At 37.8% G+C, this 20,104-nt stretch overlaps 2 protein-coding genes across 11 annotated transcripts; both read left to right on the top strand.

Moving 5' to 3' along the window:
* The first annotated feature begins 2,085 nt into the window (after positions 1-2,085).
* Positions 2,086-14,360, top strand: LOC136263830 (uncharacterized). Its single transcript, XM_066058453.1, has 2 exons — positions 2,086-2,203; positions 10,306-14,360. The coding sequence occupies exon 2, from the start codon at positions 10,308-10,310 to the stop codon at positions 14,142-14,144; it is 3,837 nt and encodes a 1,278-aa protein (XP_065914525.1). The 5' UTR covers positions 2,086-2,203; positions 10,306-10,307; the 3' UTR covers positions 14,145-14,360.
* Positions 14,361-15,778: 1,418 nt separating this feature from the next.
* On the top strand, positions 15,779-18,576 carry LOC136263831 (uncharacterized). Of its 10 annotated transcripts, none has more exons than XR_010704808.1 (10): positions 15,779-17,072; positions 17,219-17,262; positions 17,372-17,493; positions 17,543-17,603; positions 17,655-17,807; positions 17,847-17,998; positions 18,039-18,131; positions 18,183-18,270; positions 18,324-18,383; positions 18,434-18,576. XR_010704808.1 is itself a non-coding variant. In XM_066058455.1 (5 exons), exons 2-5 carry the CDS (start codon positions 17,389-17,391, stop codon positions 17,927-17,929), a joined length of 402 nt encoding a protein of 133 aa, XP_065914527.1. In that variant the 5' UTR covers positions 15,785-17,262; positions 17,314-17,388; the 3' UTR covers positions 17,930-18,032. The 10 variants fall into 10 exon arrangements, 2 of the variants coding, with proteins under 2 accessions (XP_065914527.1, XP_065914528.1); XR_010704806.1 differs by having other exon boundaries at positions 15,787-17,072; positions 17,314-17,493; positions 18,434-18,575; XR_010704807.1 differs by having other exon boundaries at positions 15,786-17,262; positions 17,314-17,493; positions 17,847-17,976; positions 18,434-18,575.
* Positions 18,577-20,104: the final 1,528 nt, after the last annotated feature.

Genomic DNA, 20,104 nt, shown 5'->3' with positions numbered 1-20,104 from the left:
GCTCACATGTATGATTTTGCACTGCTGTTGTTGCTTACTGAAAGACAAGAAAGATGGATTAGTGCAGGCCCGAAGTCAAATTAATGCCACAAAATTTGCATATATAATTAGAAAATACAATTTTTACAAACACAATATTTACAACTGCATGACTATAAATACGTACATACAACCAGGAAGCCTCACACAAAAGTATGAGGCTTACCGTCCCTTATATTTTACATGGCAGGACTCCTCAGCTGGTGCCATGGTAGGTATGACGAACATGGGTATTAGTCGGCTCTACTATCCAGTTTTCAGATCAACCGATATATGCACAAAGTTAACAATTTGCGTGATCATATAAGTACGTGGAGTGTGTGTGTGTGTGTGTGTGTGTGTGGGGAGGGGGGGGGGGGGGGGGGGGGCTTTTTGACAACACTTCAAAAATGCCAACTACACTCAAACGTAATTATATAGTCTAACCCAAACCCTAACTGATCGATGGACAACCGAACTTGGCTGGTAAATCTGGTTACAAGTCAATAAGTGCCCCACTGCTGTATGTGATCATTGAAAATTTTTAAGTAAGTTGTCCATATATGTCATGTCATGGATTGTGTAGTCCTCAGCAATTCACTAAATTTTAGTGTTCACTTACCCATGAAATTATGCTACCTATTCTGCAGACAGTAAGTTATTGATGGATAATCCCTCTGATTTGGTAGTAGCTGATGTCTGCTGTACCGCAATTATAGGACTACCCCCACATCCTTCTTGGAAGGATTTTGTGTTGGTGTCATATCTTCAGCCTATATAACACACATCTTCTTACCCATTATGAACCCACTATCGCAGTTCATGATGCCAGTGTGCATTATTTGGGAAAATAACTGAAGACAAGATTGCCTCTTCACACTGTGCATATTATGTTAGTACAATGTTAACTACAAGGCTCAGTTCACACAGAAGCCACACTAATGGGATTCTAACATGTACAATGGCTAACATATCAATAAAATAAAGCCCATCATAAGCTTTCCATTAGACTAAATATATATGTTAATGATGTCACTATCTATAGAATACAGGTGAACACACACACACTACATGTGCGTGCGTGCTCATGCATGCACACACACACACACACTACACTATGCACACACACTACACTATGCACACACACACACACACTACACTATGCACACACACACACACACACACACGCACACTACACTATGCACACGCACGCGTGTACACACAGCACACACACGCGTGTACACACAGCACACACACACACATGCTTGGTGTACCAGCACACAATACACTTACTATAAGTACTCTCATTCCTCCCAGATACAAGTTCTTGGACATAACAACGTAGCATCACTTCTCTAGTACGCTCATCAGCTTAGGCTGTTCTCATGACAACAACATCAGAATCTGAAACACATATGGAATGTTTTTATATAATTACAGACTGGTCTAGCTAGCCTACATTGCAATAACGTATTATGTTTCAACAACAATACAGAACTTACTGGTGACTGTGAATGGTGGTCCCTCCATCACTGATAAATTGGTCTAGTTGGACTAGCTGGCCTAAAACATAATACAGTCACTGTAATGGTCCCTCCGCCACTGGTACACCGGTCGAACGGTCTCCTGGCCTAGAACTTGTCATTCACTGTGATAGTCCCTCCATTGCTTGTACAATTACAGGCTGGTCTACTCGGACTATCTGGCCAGCAGAGAGTTTCTGCTAACTATCACTCAAAAGCAAAGCAGTATGGTCATACAAGACTATTAGAAAGTGATGAAGAAAACGGGTTTTCTTAATGGCACAATACAAACAATAGTACACACACCACAGTACACTATAGCACGGTACACTAGTACACACACCACAGTACACTATAGCACAGCACACTAGTACACACACCACAGTACACTATAGCATGGTACACTAGTACACACACCACAGTACACTATATAGTACGGTACACAGTACACTATAGTACGGTACAGTAGTACACACACCACAGTACACTATATAGTACGGTACACTAGTACACACACTACAGTACACTATACATATACCGTTATCATGTGATCCTGCCTGGAGCACGTGATTTGTGGTCACCAGAACTGAGTTAGTATAAGTTCGCCAACTTTGTTTGGATAGCGTGTAAGCATTCCTGCTTAGTGATAACTGGAGAACGAGGTAAACTCTTAAGTACCAGCATTTTGTCGTTTTGTGCTGTACAGTGTTCAAGCTAGTCTCGCGTGGCCAGACCACTACTTTTCTTTTGTGTGGGGGTGGGAAAGTAGGGTCTGGTACACCGAATTCTGTGTAACGTTCCACTGCAGTCAGGGTGAATGTTGATTGCTGCTGATCGGCGAAGCCCTAAATTTCTTAGACCTAAAAGCTACAGCCTGATCGCTGAAGGGCGCGCGTAACGGTTTATGAAGTTTAAGGCTTCGCCAATCAGCACTCACCCTAACTGCAGTGGAACGTTACACAGAATTCTTAATGTAGGTGTATCAGACGCTTTTTTTTCCCGACGCTCACACAAAAAAAAGGCCAGTCCTATGTACACCGGTACGCAGGTGGCACTAAGGCCCCTATTCGGTGATTATTATGCACCTATCAATGTTAAGCCCCACTACCCCCTCCCGGGCTTACTAAGGGATTAGTGGGGGATTTTTGCCGATTTGATCAGAAATTTTGCCCAACTAGTGGGGCATTTGACCGTTCGAAATTTTAGGCGTTTGCTTTAGCTTGCGAGCTATAAGAATTGATCTGTTTCCTAAAGTTTATTCCAGCGATACTACATGGAGATTTGACCACTAGTTGTTCCCCAGTGGGTGGGGAATTTGATTTTTCAAAAAGTCAAATCCCCACCATTTCCCCCACTACGCCCGGGAGGGGGGAGGTGGGGGATAACATTGATAGGTGCATTAGTTTCTCATCCAGCCTTTCTAATTATTATGATGCGGGCGGGAGGGTATTACCATTATACCATTATTTTATAAATATTAACACACTGATGTACAGACCTTGTCCAAATTGTCTTTTTTTCTTACTACAAACATTTCCTTCACTACTTTTCGTGATCGCCAACTGTTTTTCGACAGTCAACTGAAAGCCTGCTTTGATGAAGTTGATAGAGCACGATTGCAACTGGCACTGCAGCAATTTGCTAAGGAAAACAACAGTTCTCCTGGTGATATATAGCGCATTGTAGCGTTCATCAACAAAAATTATAACAGTTTGGTATCACGTGTTCTTCTGAGCATGCGCAGAGTAAATAATGGCTTACCATGCGGTAGCTTAAGAAGGATGCGGGCGGTGGATGAGAAACTAATAATCACCAAATAGGGGCCTAACAGCCACCGAATGGCTATTGCCACCGGTGAACTAAAAAAAAAAAAACTTAGACAAAAAAGGTACTGTAAAACGAAAAAAAAGCTGGGTTAAAGCGGATCCCCGACCCCACACCCTCCGTACTTGGGTCATGGGGCCTACCACTGAGCCACCTCCGCCAGCTACAACCTTGTTTTGTTTTCTACATTATAAATACAACTATAGTAGCAAACCACAAGGGTGTAATATATTATTAAAGAATAAGTAACCAAAGCTGAACCCGACCCTAACCTAATTTTAACACTACTTTTCGCATCCCCTAAAGTCGAATGTTCGGGGCAACTTCTAGATGCTTCCCCTAAAGTCGAATGCTCGGGGAACTACTAGACGCGTGCCCTAAAGTCGAATGCTTGGGGCATACACACCGGTGTCAATAGCTAGTGGGTGGTTCTTATTGACACCGGTATACCGGTGGATATAGACACTCCGAAAAAAAAAGCGGAAGCGCGAGACTATGTTCAAGCCGCGTGTCGTATAGACAGGGCTGTCAAGTTGGACAATCCAGATTGAGTGAGATTCTTTCATTACCGTGATGTAGCCGCAACACTATTATGCACCTATCAAAGTTTTGCCCCGCATACTTTTCCCGCTCACATGCAAAAGAAAAGGCAGTGGTCAGGCTATACGAGACTCTGTGTGTGTATGTGTGGGGGGGGGGGGTAGGCAATTCTTGTAACAAAATATTGAGATAGTGGTAAAAGGATTGCCCCAGAGTACGGGAATTTAGAAGGTTGCTATTGATGCTCAACATGGCAATGCTACATCTGTAGTGGCAATGATTCCATTGACACAGACTTTGCCCCTCTACCCACAGTTTGAGCATTAAGACTTTTACTTATTTGAAATGCTGTATTGTAAATGTTATTTTCTATCATTACCATAAACTATCACTGAATTATAGAAAATTTAAAATACAGACAAAAAAAGGGGGTATAGGGGTGGGGTTTATACTTAATTTGGTCAACTCTCGTCCCTGCCCGCATGTAGTCTGGTGCAGCTGCCCCTTCGATTAGAGATGAAGGTCTGGTCTTACTTGTGCCAGATCACGAGAATCAGGTGCAACCAATCAGATCGCTTAGTTGCGAATTAACGCATGACTCGTACGAACTTTTCTCATGCATTGTGATGGTGACGTGGAGATATCTCTTCTGAAAGCTGAGGACACAATAGAAGGCGTTTGTCTGCCGACTTCTTGACTAGGTAAAACATTATCGATAACAATGAAAACAAAGGAATATGAATTTAATTTGTGTGATTATCATGATATAATACCGCATTCCATCTGTACAAGTATGTGATGCTAGACAGAACAGACCCTTCATCTCTAATCGAAGGGGTGGCCACGCCAGACTAGCCCACATGGGGGATGGGTGGGACACAACTTTCATAGGTACATTATATTATAATGTTTTCCCTGTGTTCAATTGTTGATCAATATATTTACACTGTATTGTGTGGCTAGAAGTTCTACATGTGGGTATATTATGTATTGGTTAGAACAAGCCAACAGGGTTTCTGGCTAAAACCTGAGGACAGTGTGGGCAAGGCTACCCACAAACATAATTGTGGGTAGCTGAGCCCAAAGCTCTAAATAGAATGTAACCTAATGTCAGCTCATTCTATGTACTTAAGAGAAATTTCTGAATGAAGCATGTGAAGAAAGTAAATTGTGGCTGCTGATATCAAAATTCACTTATCAAATTTACGGTGTCAGTCCCATACCGTGACAGTAGCTACTATACCGAGATTAACACCAATGATGTCTATCTTGTCCAGAAAATAAGCTAATAGGTGGAAAACCATGGATGCCAGCATGGAGATTAGGGCTGGGCGATAGTGAATTTTTCAATGTCCAAATGATAGTAAGGCACTGTTCACGATAGATGATAGTATAATGATAGTGAAAATCTACTTATTACCTTCACAGAGATATGCAAGGAGGTCATGTTTTGACTAAGAGACTAAATAGCCTTTTTAGACTGAGTTTTGTTCACAAATATTATTTTTACAAGTGTTTTGCATGAATATTTGCATATTTTTACATTTCAGTTACTGTCTGATAGTAATTTTTCAAACGATAGGCGATACATGATAGCAGGATATTCAGATATGTTCATACTATCCCCCAGCCCTAATGGAGATTTACCCATTGAGTTTATTGTGTCAGTGATATTGGTTAATCAATGCCTAGATCAATGACACCTGTCTTGCCCAGAAAGTATGCTAATAATGGACCTTATCTGCAATTAGAGTTGTACGGATTATCAGATCGGTAATTGGTAGAAGCCGATAATTAGCCTTTTTTACCACAATCGGAAATCGGTTGTAATGGGCTATGGCCAGCAGATTATTAGTCTATTCAGCTTCAGCAGTTGTGGTACCACTGGAGGACTGGTGTCAAAAGCTCTGGCATGTACTTAGGTAATTTGCTTATGTTTTGTGGTAACCACAATAACACTGCCACAGGTTTCTATTGGATTAAGTGACCTCAGACATCAAAGGAAATATTATAACAGTATTTAATTAAACTAGCTAACCCTACAATGGCAAGCCTTATACTTTCTGGCTGGTCTCATGAATGACGTGCACTAACATATCCCATCAACTGAGAACTTGCTGCGTAAAATTCTTGCACCCTATAGTTATTGGTGTATCTTTGAACTAACTTTTCAATGCAATTCAATTCTGTCTACAACCTTAATGCACTGTAGCCATTGTTTACCATCCTGTCTCTGAACATGCCACCATATCATGTACATCTAATCTACTGCTTGGCTGTCTTATAGAATTGTCAGGTATAAAAGAATTACGAAGTATCTTGTGTCATTTCTGGTTCTTTCCTGCTCAGTACTTTATACTACATGGTCCATATTTCAATCTAAGAATCACATGAAACTGGTACCTGATACAATAAATAATGCACACCTTGTGGGTTTTTGTTGTGTGCATCAAGAAGCAGAGATTTAAAGGCGTTTGAGGTTGATTACTGTGTGCGTGTAAGTGTGAAAAGGGGATGAATGCATGTACTATGATACGTCACTTGACAACCTGGTATTGACTATAAGTGGACTATATCTGTTGACTGTTTGGGTTGGCTTCATCACTCCTTTGTCTGTTGGCCTGTGGCTTGTTGCCTTTCATTGAGACTGTAGATTAGTTCTCTATCAAAAGCCTGAGCAAAGCCTGAAAAAAGTTTCAGTGCAACAAATCAAATTCTGTACAGTGCCTCGGTTAGTGTACATGAGGATCATGCTGTTGTAGTTAGTGACTGTTTAATTAGGAATATTTATATTTGCTGACTGCTCTATTAAAGGAATTTAATCTTCAGAAACAGCAGGTGTCTATAATTATAGGCCTCAATCTTGATATACACATATAGTACAATAACCATATCAATGTACCTGCGTGACTTACACGTGGTACTGGGAGCTTGACAGTGAGCTCGAAAGTTTGATCATTCCATCCCAATTCATTCCAGCTTCCAGTTCTGGTTATTATAACTTGCCAGTCCAGCCAGCTTTAGTCTCATCAGTGTGCTGTGTACAGTCGACTTCTGGCTCCATCGTTCTATCAAGGTGCTTGGAAGTAATGCGCCACCAGTCTTTCTTAGGCCTTGTATGCCACGTGACACCCCTCCATAAAAGCGAATAATATCTGAACACTGCTACTTTATAAAGTCACCCATAGTGTGCATAAAATGTCTCTCTAGTAGTTATGAAGTTAATTACCTACACAATTCAGCTGGTAATGTAATGTTTGTGCACATCAACAAAAATTGCAACAGGAATTTAGCCAAATACCATAGAGTCTGGTTGTTAGGTGCATATGCCTAATAAAAGTTCATGAAAAAATAAGCGCATGCTAGGCTTGAGTATATTTTGCCCCAAAATTTGCCTATTGTCCTTTTTGGAATTTCCCTAATTTTCTGCCTATTATGCTTGTTTTTATGCTTCTCAGAAATGCATTATGCTTTTATTTTGTGTATTTAGAGAAGTGCTTTATATGATAGAATGAAAATGGAAAAGTGTCACTTCAACTGCAACATACAAATAACAATTGGGATGTGCTCCAGAATTAGTGCAAATAATTGTGTATAAAAAATATTATGCATGGTTTCTGATTAGATATTGTAGCAATTGGTATTCAAAAGGACAGCAACTGCTATGTATGCAGCACCATGTCAAGAACATATTAGCTTCGGATAAACAATTAAATGATTCTCGTTCTGTCTGTTGCATGCGATGACTGTTCTATTAGAATGTTTGACTGTTTTGTTAGAGAATCTTGATCATTTAAAAATATTTATTTCTGGTTTGATATTAACCCCAGTCTCACTGAAGACCTGCACAGACTTCACTATTTTCAATGCCCAGACATTCACTAGCTATACTGACTCAACAGTATCATCAGAATTTCTATTGTTTTGTCTTTCAATTAGTCGAGCTTCCAATAACCATTATCATCATACCACATTTTATTCAAAATCAGATGATGAGACATGCTTTATAATACCAAATTCAATGGCTGAAGCTCAGCTAAACTGCTTTGCCATGCCTTGGTACTAGTTGGAACATGACTGCATGTGTCCTATAAAACTCAAACCCACAATGAAAAGCACTCATTCTGTCGAGCAAGACTGTAGTGTATATTTTTACTCATTGTCAGGAATCATTTCACCATCCATAACAGGTTAACCTTGACTTTGTGACTGTTATAGCAGAAGTTATGCTTATGGAGGCAGAAATTTGCCTATTATGCTCCTAATTATGCTCCATTATGCCAGCATTATATATTCATTCCCTATTATGCCAAAAAAATTATGCCAAAAATTATTCCAGCATAATTGACGCAAGCCTAGCGCATGCACCTAATTAATAAACCTTGTTAATTGTGATTCACTCTCTTGGGTTGGTGTGAATTGCAGTCATTACATGTACCGATGTTTGAGTCCAGTTTTTGTGCACTGAATCCTTCGTGTGGAGCATACTACAGAAGACCACTTTGCTTGGTGCGTACAGTAAAGGCACTTATTTTGGCTTAGTACTTTGTGAAATTTTGTGCTATACACTATTTGCAAACCTCTAACATTTCTTCTCTTGTCTAGCTTCATCTCATGTTGGACCTTAACGCCTTCGTGTTCATCTACATTTGCTTATCAACCATGATTAAGTACGAGAAACGGGTATGCGCTTAACAGGTAATATGCGCTTAATATATGCATGTGCTTAACAGCCAGACTCTACGGGGTATCTGTAAACTCCTGCTGACTAGGATTTATATTCTGTATGCTCGGATGGTATCACTGTTATTACACTTGATGTTGGCTTGTTGCCTTTACCTCGGTCTCATGTACTAACAATGATATCCTAGTAATGGGATGTAGCTATAACTAGCAAGGCCAGAATTGGCAATAAAGGGATGTTTGATGATGAAAGATGTGGTATAGTACTTATGGGCAGCCCTGAATGCATGTAGGCATTCTGTCCACATATGGGTGTACAATTCATATGTGTATGGATATGGGTTAAAACATACAGCACATTATATTGATGTGTCACCCAGTTACAGTCTACTTTCCTGGATAGGAAACACTCCACACACCTTAATAGAACCAAATTAGATCACTGTGACGCTACCCTACTGTCATGGCAGAAAGTTTATTTTGGCCACTGGTTTGCTGCTGTTTCCATGTATAGCCATTGAAGAGCGACTCTTTTACAGATTGCTCACCTTTTGTGACATGTGTGCATGCTGACATATTATGCTGTGTTATGCATTATTTTTATCTCATGAAGCATTCTGCACCTGCTGACTATGCTTCACACACTGGTAAACCCCTTGTACCACCCCCTCCCAACTGGATTACTAAAATCCATGGCTGTATTCCTTAAAATTCTCCCTTCCACTTACACTTTACTGCATAATATACCCTTAATAAAGCACTGATGGGGGTGTCCACTTCTGTGTGATAGCGTACCCAATATACGGTAGTGAAATAATGAGGACTATATGCACCTTTAATGCTATGTACCACACAAAACGGTAGTACTGTATATTAGGGGATCATGGAGGTTTGGGTTTTCTGGCTCAAAGTATTACCCAAAACCAACTTCACAATACTATCCTGACACCTTGGCAGTATTGGTTAGGTATAAAGTGCCTTCATTATGGCCCTAAATGAGTTGCTGCAAGTTTTTTTTTTTAAAATAATGGAATTTTTCTACCGAGTGACTAACTGCCTGCCTGCCTGATGCCTTAAGACAAGTGTAACTTGATAATGATTGGCTAAGACTATGGGTTTGATTTTTTCACCATTTGATGTTGCTTCATCCCAACAGGTGCCTTTTGACAGATTACAGTATGTACATGCATGCATCATGGACTTACCTTTGTCCTTCTTTGTGTTTCATTTCCTTTTTACTGATAGCCCAAGGTGTTGATTCATGGTAGCGCGATGGCTTCTTAAATGGGAATCATCTATATTTCCCTAATGACTGGATTGATTGCAGAGGTGCCTTCATTTGTAATGTTGTGTAATGGACTGGACATAGCTGAAAGCGAAGCGTAATAGCCACTTCATTTTTGAGTCAATAATTGATAGTTTGGGTGCGCATTCAGTCAAAAACATTACCTCTGGTTTTCTTTTGATGCGGTACGCGTGGGTCCACGACTGAATTAGGGATGAAATGTCCACTACAGGTATTGGTGACTTCCCTTGTTTCCATACATTTTTCTATGATCCCTAATTCAACTTAAAAATTCTTAGTTTTTCCTTATACTTGAAAAATTGATGTTAAACTTTTAACACTGTTGATAGATGTATCAAAGATTTTATGTTGTAGTAATTAAACCTGTGTGTACAGTATACGCATGTGTTTCATTTACATATATTATTATAGATATGGATAATGTGCACTTACTGATCTTTGTCCAAGCCTTTACTTTGTTCATGATTGTTAGTAGTATCACAGTCAAACCTGGTGACATCATAGAAGGTGAAAACTGTACTGGTGAAGTGGATGACTTTCTGTGTAACTGTTCTGCTGATAGTGATGCAATCAATATCCATCTCTTGCCTGGATATCATGTGTTTAATCATTACCCGTGTACCATAACCAACAAGACCAGTGTAGTGATTACCGGTAACTCTCCTGATGATACTACAATACAATGTGATGGATTTAGTGTTGTTTTCATGTTTACAGAAAATGTTATGATGAGTAACCTTACATTAGTGGGCTGTGGAGGTGGTATGGAGGACTATGTGAATAATTCATTACATTCATTTGTTTATTTGAGACAAGGTTCAAGGTTTGTCTTTATGCTGATTGATGTAGTTGGCGTCATCTTTAGCGATGTGACAATGCGAAATACTTTGGGGTATGGCATTATTGCTTTTGATGCAGTAGGAATGGTGAAACTTTTAGGTATTCATATTGAGAACACGTTATTTGATAATGATAAAAATTGTATAGAATATGATTACAATAGTGACAAAGCTGATTTTTCATGTTCCGGTAGTGGGGTCATGTTTGTATACCGCTCCATACATAACGGCAATGATTCCTTAGTAGTGACTAATAGTTCCTTCAATAACAATGCAAATATTGTTCCCTTGACACTTTATAATGATTTCATTGATGCTATTAATATTGACTACTTTCGTAATCCAATTCCACTAATTGGAGCAGGATGTATTACACTTTATTTTACACAAACTGACTTTGCAGTTAATGTATCTATAACTGATACAACATTCTTTAACAACACCGGATCCTATTCTGCCAGCGTAGCCATAACTACAGTGTATAGTGTGCTGAGTCGAACTAGATTTGAAAATTGCACATTTGAGAATAACAATTTTAATTTAACTGTAGTGTCAACTGACTACCCTGATCAGAATGGTGGCATTAAATTGTTATACTTAGTTTTGATAGGAGATAAACGACTTCCTAATTTCAGTTTGCTAGAACCCACAGAGTCAGAAATGCTAACTATTGTGCACTGTAATTTTGTAAAATTAGGAGGTGCCATCTATGTTCAGAAACTGGCAGCCAACAATCTCACTATCTCTGTTAAGTTATGTGACTGTAATTTTATTGATAATCAAGCTAGCACAGGTGCAGTCTTTACTGCAATTGAGCGACAATTTCGTACATCTGTTGAATATATCATCACCAGTGCCATTAGAATATTTTTGAGTGATGTTAATGTGATGAACAATGATGTGTATACCATCACTGATTTTGTCACTGGAGTTTTCGTACTGTATACTGTCCAAGTTACAGTGACATGTAGCAAAGAATGCAAGTTTTGGAACAATAATCCATCAGTATTTTTTGGCCGTAATTCTGAACTGACTCTACAAGGTAAAATGTCTTTTAAATGTAATAGAGCAACTAACGGTGGAGCTCTAAATATTCTCAACACTGTTGTCTTCATTCACACTGGAGCTGAGCTACAGTTCTCTCACAATCATGCTGAGATAAGTGGTGGGGCCATTAATATAGAGTTTACTAATACAAATGTCCAGACTCAAGACATATGCCCAATTCAATTCATTGGAGCTATTGAGCCAATATTTATCCTTAGCGAATTAGGAAATCTTAATGTGAGCGTTAGTTTTTATAATAATACTGTTGGGAATTATGGCCTACTGGAATCAATATACTCTAATGTGTTTTATCTGTGCTACTGGTACACTGGTACAGTGGTACAAATCATTCGCGGATTACGAAGACCTATTAGGAATGATGCAAGACCTGCTGTCTATCGTAGTGTACTCACTTTTATTCCAACCGACAGTGCTGCCAATCATACTTACATCCTGGCTGATCTGCCATGTCTGTGTGATGACAGCGGAGTGTTCAACTTCACTGCTTGTGCTACAGAACCGCAAATAATCAAATTAAATAAAACTGTTGTTCCCGGAAGGCCATTTAATTTCTCACTTGTGACACTAGATATAGTTGGGTCAGTGGGATATTCAAGAACACTTTACAGCACTGCCTATGAAAATGTTATATTTGGCAAAGAACTATTGCTTGGCGATGGTCAGGATGAACGACCATTTTATCTGGTAAACAAAACATGTACTAGTGTGGAATTTGTGATATATGGTACTGACCTTGATATTTCTGATAACGGAATAATAAGACTTTCCCTTGACAGACAAACTCCTAATTTTCTTAATGTACAATTTAATATTATAGCATGTCCTATAGGATTTGAGAAACAGCTGATTATTGGAAATGGCTATGGGTGTGTTTGTGACACATTTTTCAAAAAGACTGATGGAAGAATTAGTTGTGATACTGTGACTGGAAAGATTATACGTGTTTCTAATCAGGCTTGGTTGTCTGCACCCAAGGATGGTTTAGAATATGCCCGAATATGTTTACCTGCTTTCTGTCATAATAAACTGATAACATTTGACCTCACTGAAGAAGATATACTGTGTACCAACCATCATTCAGGAAGAGTGTGTGGTGGATGTGAAGATGGTTTTAGTAGAGTATTTGGTAGTGATACATGTAAGAAATGTGATGATGCTTGGCTAGCCACAATAATATTGTATGCCATTCTGGGAGTTGTATTAGTGGCGATACTATTCCTTCTTAAATTTACTGTTACATTGGGAATGATCAATGGATTAATATTCTTTTGTAATGCTGTGAGCATAAATGAACGACTGTTTTTCAACACCCAAGTTTCAAGGTTTTCGTTTTTGCGAGTGTTTATTTCATTAATTAATCTGGATTTGGGATTTGAAATATGTTTTTATGATGGAATGTCACAACTTGCTAAAACAGGACTCCAGTTTGTGTTTCCGGCATACTTATGGTTGCTTATGATAGTAATTATTTTTGCTCACAAACGAGTCATTATTCAAACTAACCTACACACTGTCCAGGTATTTGCCACACTTCTTTTACTGGCATATGCAAAAGTTTTGCATGCACTAATCAGCGTATTTGCATATGTAAACGTTTCATCAGCTACCCATGGATCGATTGTTGCATGGCACCTAGACCCCAATGTCACTTATCTGACAGGTGGCCATATAGCACTCTTTTTAATAGCTTTTTTGTTTTTGATTCTCTATATTATACCGTTTGCATTTGGTTTGACATTTCCAAACAGACTAATGAGAAGTCGAAAATTAAGCCACTATTTCTTTCCCTTAGTGGACTGTTTTGCTGCACCATATAAGGATAAATGCCGCTTCTGGTTAGGGATAAAGTCAGTCCTCTTAATTTACCTGGCTGTAACAGAAGCAGTACTGTTTTCAAGTGATGAGGCATTATTGTTGTCTAACATATTTGTTGTTGGATTTTTTGCTTTTATACAAGCCTTCATACTGCCTTTTAAAACACTGTTGTCAAATGTATTGGATCTTTTGTTCATGGGAATATTTTTAATTTTATGTATTGTTGCACAAATATTATATCCAAGTGGTACTGATCTGGACATTGTTGTGAACATTCTGGGATATTTCTCCTTTGTGTTGTTTTCATTCATTGTAATTTATCACGTCTATGATTACAGAATTAAACACACCAAAGTTGGCAAACAACTTCTCTACAAACTATTGAGCGTAAAGAGCAACTTCTTTCTTATGCACAAACTTTCCGAATCTGTAAACAATAGCCACAACCAAAACAGTTTATCTGTTATTGACAAACAAGACACAGAATTCAGTCAGTTGCGGGAATCTTTTCTTCAATATGATAACTAATTGTGTACTATTAACATGTGTAGCTTGTGATTTTTTGATTTAAAGGTCCCTGTACTGAAATGGAAAATTGTATGTCATTTATATCACGCAGTGCACAGTGACAACATTTTATAATCTCTTTTATACTTTAATTGAATTTTATGGTTGAGTTACAGCGTGGCACTTACATTTTCAAGACCTTGCAACAATGTGACTGTATAAAGTTGTGGTCATAGACTACATAGTAATCAATAATCTACGTATTAGGGTAAATTACCACTCTTTGAATTATGACCATAATTACGTATGTTTCCACAACAATGTAATAAAATTACTTAATATTCGATTTGTTACAGTAACTTTATTAGGCCACACCAAGTCAAATCTTAGTTTCTGGTCACCCGCCTGCATGGAAAACCTTATGAGGACTATTATTAATATTACAGGCGCTTAAGTGCACATGACCCTTTAAAGATTGAGATACTCTAATAAAGCAGTCAGCAATTCTAATAGAGCAGTCACACTACTCTTAATTCTAAAATTAGGTATACATCATCATGCCACACTACTATGAAAAATTTCTGACTAGTTTTTCCTTGACCATGCAGTAACCACAGTAACTTCACTATGTATGTAGACTAGCCTAATAGCTTTAACTTTCAAATGTGGTCCTCTAATGATTAGTCTAGTAACTCTTCCAAACTTTGATTCAGTGGCAGCTCACCTGCAAAGGGTGTGCATAACATGTGCTGTATTTATAGTGCTAGCTAGCTATAGCTACTTTTTACTCAAAAAAATTATAGCTACACTACTTACTCACATGAATTTGACAACAAGAAAACAAATTCTGATCTCATGTAGCATAGACTCTATGTAGATACAACACACCTGGGGTTTATAAATCTATGGATACAATGACATTTCAGCTAATATTAAGATCACCAGCATATGCATTTCCATACAAGCCAACTACTTGCTCTTTTGTCATGCTTTCACTAGTTGTGATACTGTTTCTTCAATTACAGGCCATGAGAAAAGTACGTATTTGACAAGTTTGTGCAAGGATATTGATGATGAGCACATGGACATCTTCCTTGACATACAGACTAGACACAGTGATTAGGGGTGGTATTGCCATATTTAAGTACATTTACAATGCACCTGAGATAATCTCACTACTCCTAGTGCATTTGAAGTGATGATACTGTATCCTAAATTGTTTTTCATAGACAAATTGGAAATAGTGACATTAGCTGCTGAAATAAACATTATTGTGAACCTAGATCCTGTACCAAAATATATCTGAGGAATAACATTGCTAAAGCTTTGATTTATCATACTGCTAACAATATTTCCACAATTCACCATCTCAATATTGCTTATTAAAACATTTTGTGTGTTGATGAATAATAAATTAAAACCATTGCAGTAAATGACAGTGTTTGTGGTTGAATTACCCGTAAATGCTATTCTGGTCTTGTCTTGTAGGATGCATGACGGTTGGCTAAAATCATATCGTCCCAGTAAAAGGTGAACATCCACTGTGTCATTTTGAGCAAGACAGTTGAAGCTAATGTTGATTTTGGTAACATTTGCCAGTATACTGTGGAAATTTTACAAGTATTTAAAGGAAGTTATCAGGTATGAACACTAAGTATATCATATGACTGTATAGTAGGAAAGTAAAGGTTCGGGATTTCCTGCCCACAGAAATATCACCCCTTGCTTTTCCTTCATGATATTGTCATATGATTTACTTGAATGGCTGCTCTATTAGGGCATCTCGATATTTTGCAAAATTTTCGTGCAAGAAATTTCATTTAATTTTTAATTATTTTACAATGAATAAAGTGAACTATGTTATATGGGATTTTCCTCATAACTCTGTTATATCATACTGTTTCTTTTTTTGCTAATTTTAGTCCATGGATTCCTACATTATTTGTAAAGAGTTTAGAGTCTAAACCCTGGGAGGACTGACTTGGTCAACCCCAAAGGGGACCAGGCTACTACTCCATTGAGCAGCCTGTAGGTCAGGGCCTGTACAACACACAGAACAGCAACGAAGAATGCTTTTAATAGCACTCAAAAATCCACAACTTATAGAAACAAATAACCTTATATGGGGTAAACAGGATGTGGTTAAACACATTCCTAAGATGTTACAAGTGTGTGTGTGAGTGTGTGCATGTGTGTCACTGTGAAAAAAGAGGAATATAAGATGGTATATCTAATGGCTTAAACTATACAAATAATCTCAGTATACTAACTATCTTATACTTTAGTATAAACCCCATCTTATATTATGGGAAACAGATTATACTTTAGTTTAATACACATTCTTTGTATGGCTTTGTTTACTTAACTAAATGTGATAACTTTTCGTTAGCTTCACCATCAGATCTCATTATTTTTAGCTTCACCATCTCATTATCACCATCTCATGTGACTTAAGATTTTTTTTTACTGTACCAAACAAAGTCATGATGATTTTACAATAAGTAGCTACATTTCTGTTAATCACTATAGCTAGCTAACTAGCTTCAGTTTGTTGTGATAATTTCATACGCACACATTTTCATGCAGTAAAGCATATAATACCAGAAAAATTAATTATTCAATCTAAGAGTCATACAAATCTAGATTTTCTTGCACAGTTAACACACCTGCAAAAGTTCGTAGTAATGCTTGTTTAAAATTGAAGGGGTCAGTGGTGTGCGCATGCGTATTAGATGCAATTAAGTTGCCATCTTTGTCGCTATTGTTGTATCAGAGATTGTAAAAGTGAGTGATATGACGGTGTATCTCGCGGAGAGTGTGCGCGATCGGCGCCATCGTCCAATGAGCCACGATGATAGTTATGTACATCCCTGCTGGCTGTAGTGGTGAAGTGGCACGGCCAAGTGGACAATTCCTACGATGGCAGCAATCAAAAACAGCTCTAGATGAGTAAGTATTAGACTAAAATGATAGCTTGTACGATAGGTTTAGCCGTATTAAATTGTTTATTGTGTATTGTATGACAATGGCCCAAAAATGATTCAACTTTGGTGTTGCTGTGTACGTTTTACATGTTTTATATCCTGTTATCTCAGCTTATGGCGGATTACGAGTGGATACAGTTCATCAGCCATCAACGGTAAGAGTATGCATGGTCTGCCTCTTATGATTTTGTATATTATCTCTTCAGAGGTACAGTTTCTTGTCGAACCTCTTAGTTCTACAGGCTGTCAGTGTACAACATCTGCAGTGTTAGTTTCCTTCAATGGCAGCTGCTTCCTTTAAAGAATCTGGTAGCGACCATATGTGGACAGTTTTGTTCTTTTTTCACGGAGTTGTTCAACGTCATCTTCTAATTATACTTACAGCTGTAAGTGCATTAAGCCTGATTGTGTTTTTATTCATTTTCTTTTTAATAGGGTAGGAATTACAGACTTGGTCTCAGTTCTAGGAAATTCTTCTTATTGCTAACATCTGTAAGTAAGTATACTGAGAGTGTCTAGTATACAATTTATATTTACCTTCGTTTAGGTTTGTGGAAACTGGTCTCATTTCTTCATACTTTTTATCAACAGCTGACGGCTGCTACCTTGTCTGGCACTGTAAATGAGTTGAGTGCTTTCAAGAACCTGTTCCATCTTGTTTGTCCTTATTTCACTGACCATGCTCGTATTGCTAACAAAAGTAAGTTCACTGAGAGTATGCAAATTATATTATATTTAGTCTTGTTTCAGTTGTACTTAGTGATTACAAGATTCTTGGACTTGGTTATCAGTGTATCAGATGCTTCTTGTGAGCTTACGTAACACGTTAGCCCAACAAAGTCACATACTAAGTGGCTATTTTATGTCTGGTTAGACTCACTGATAACACCTGTAAGTACACCAAGTAATCCAGATGTTTGCCTCCATTTAGGGTTGTGAGACCTGGTCTTATCAGACTTGTCTTAGTTGTACATGGATTGTCGGTCCCAGACTCGGCCTCAGTTTTAAAAGATTGTTACAAACTGTAAGTACAACGATTGTTCAGTATACGCATTATATTTACCATCTTTAATAGAGTTGTGGGACCTAGCCACCATTCTACATGGTAATACTAGGTTTCCAGACAAGGTCTTGGTTTTATGAGATTCTTATTGTTACAAACTGTAAGTCCAACGATTGTCCAGAATACACATTATATTTACCATCTTTGTATTAGAGCTGTGGGACAGTTCTGCCAAGCCAACTAACAGATTGTCACATAGTGATGATAATACAGGTAATTTGTAATAGAATTTGTGAATTGTATTTACTGTCTACCTGCTGCAGTTGGATAAAGACTGATAAATGACGAAATTGATTTGATACTGTCATGGCCGGCCAAGGAGACATTGATTTACTAGCTGTACCTATTGTGGTTTTAACATATTTACAGAATTTAATTCATTACAAATATAATTATAGAAATTATTTAATTAAGGTAGCCACAGATTATAGAAAAGTAAAAAAGTACAGTAGTATAGTAGCCAATATATGGTTGAAATAGGCTTAGTATAGTCTGATAATACACTGCACTATACTAGTGATTTAATCTCTAATATATGACTGTCTTAAATGTATTCAATAAGCTTGTTATAGTAAAGTCCTAATCTATTAATATATGCTGTACTATTTCATTCCAATACTAACATAATAAATAGACTGTTATAGACCTTATTATTCTGAGCTTTTTTCACAGTGTGTGCGCGTGCGTGTGTGGTGTGTGTGTGCATACTCTGAGGCATATATACTTTTGCCAATTTGAAATACAGGTGAACTTCAGAAACCAGTTTACCACTGGTTTCTGATGAAGTTTATGGTATCTTACAAGTTTCATGTCATCATTGCAACACCTGTGCAACCTAGGAAAGCTGCTCCGTTTTTGAGTAGAAAGGGAATATGCTATTGTGTGTGTACAAAGGTGAATTACAAGCTCAATTAAGGCTTGGTTGAGAAAAAATTTTCATACTGTATGAAAACACCATAGATAAATTGTAAATTTCTGAGTATTGTTTGCAGCTTGAACTTTAATGTAACATTATGTGGTTCTAGTTACAGTTCCCTCCCAATGAAAAAAGTAAATTAATGGAATTGCAATATGTACTGAATTTTAATTATGCACAACAAAAGACAAATTGGCTAGTTTAAATATTAGCATAATCAGGGGCATAGCCAGGATTTTTCAAAGAAGGTTTCCAACAGCATTACTGAGTTATAGATGTAGGGCTCTGGGGGTATAGCCCCCAACCACTTAGAACTTGAATGTTTTAATGGTTCAAGATGTTTTATATCGTTCACCCCCATGCAGTTGCTGATAGACCTTAAATGTTTTAATAGTTGAACTCAACAAATTGCTAGATATCATGTAAGCAGGGGCAGAAGCGACACCTTTATTTAGGGGTTTGAGGTGTAGCTAGACTTATCTAGGCGGTGACGTGCCTTTCATGCACAAAGCATGCCAATCTAGGGGAGTCTGGGGACATGTCCTCACCCCCCCTCAAGAGAAATTTTGAAAATTAGGCCCTCTCAGATTGAATCTGGGAGTGATTTTAGCAATTTATCAGAATACTATTAATATTACCGTATTAGGCCAATGAAACTTGATTACCAGTTTCTCGCTCAGATTTTTGAAAATTTGATGAGGGCGGGCGGTTATTGTTCATTATTCATTATTTTCCAAAAGCACAACACACATCCCAAACATGAAGATTTCTGCCAAAAAAAGTGAGATCTACATTGATTACTCTTGCATTAAATAGCTAAAGTACATTACTAATCCATATAACAAATGATTTTTCCATTAGAGTATAGTTGATTGCTTCATTAGAGTAAAAGTGACTGCTCTATTAGAGTATTTCAATCTGAAATTTCAATAATGAATTCCTATGCGGGTACATGTATCAAAAGTATGCGGACGATGACGCGAAACTGCTAATCAAGTTTCATTGGCCTAAGTTCTCT

Source organism: Dysidea avara, chromosome 8, assembly GCF_963678975.1.
Source record: "Dysidea avara chromosome 8, odDysAvar1.4, whole genome shotgun sequence".
NCBI classification, from domain to species: domain Eukaryota; kingdom Metazoa; phylum Porifera; class Demospongiae; order Dictyoceratida; family Dysideidae; genus Dysidea; species Dysidea avara.
The sequence above is the reverse complement of the archived record's forward strand: the minus strand, read 5'-3'. Positions and strand labels throughout refer to the sequence as shown.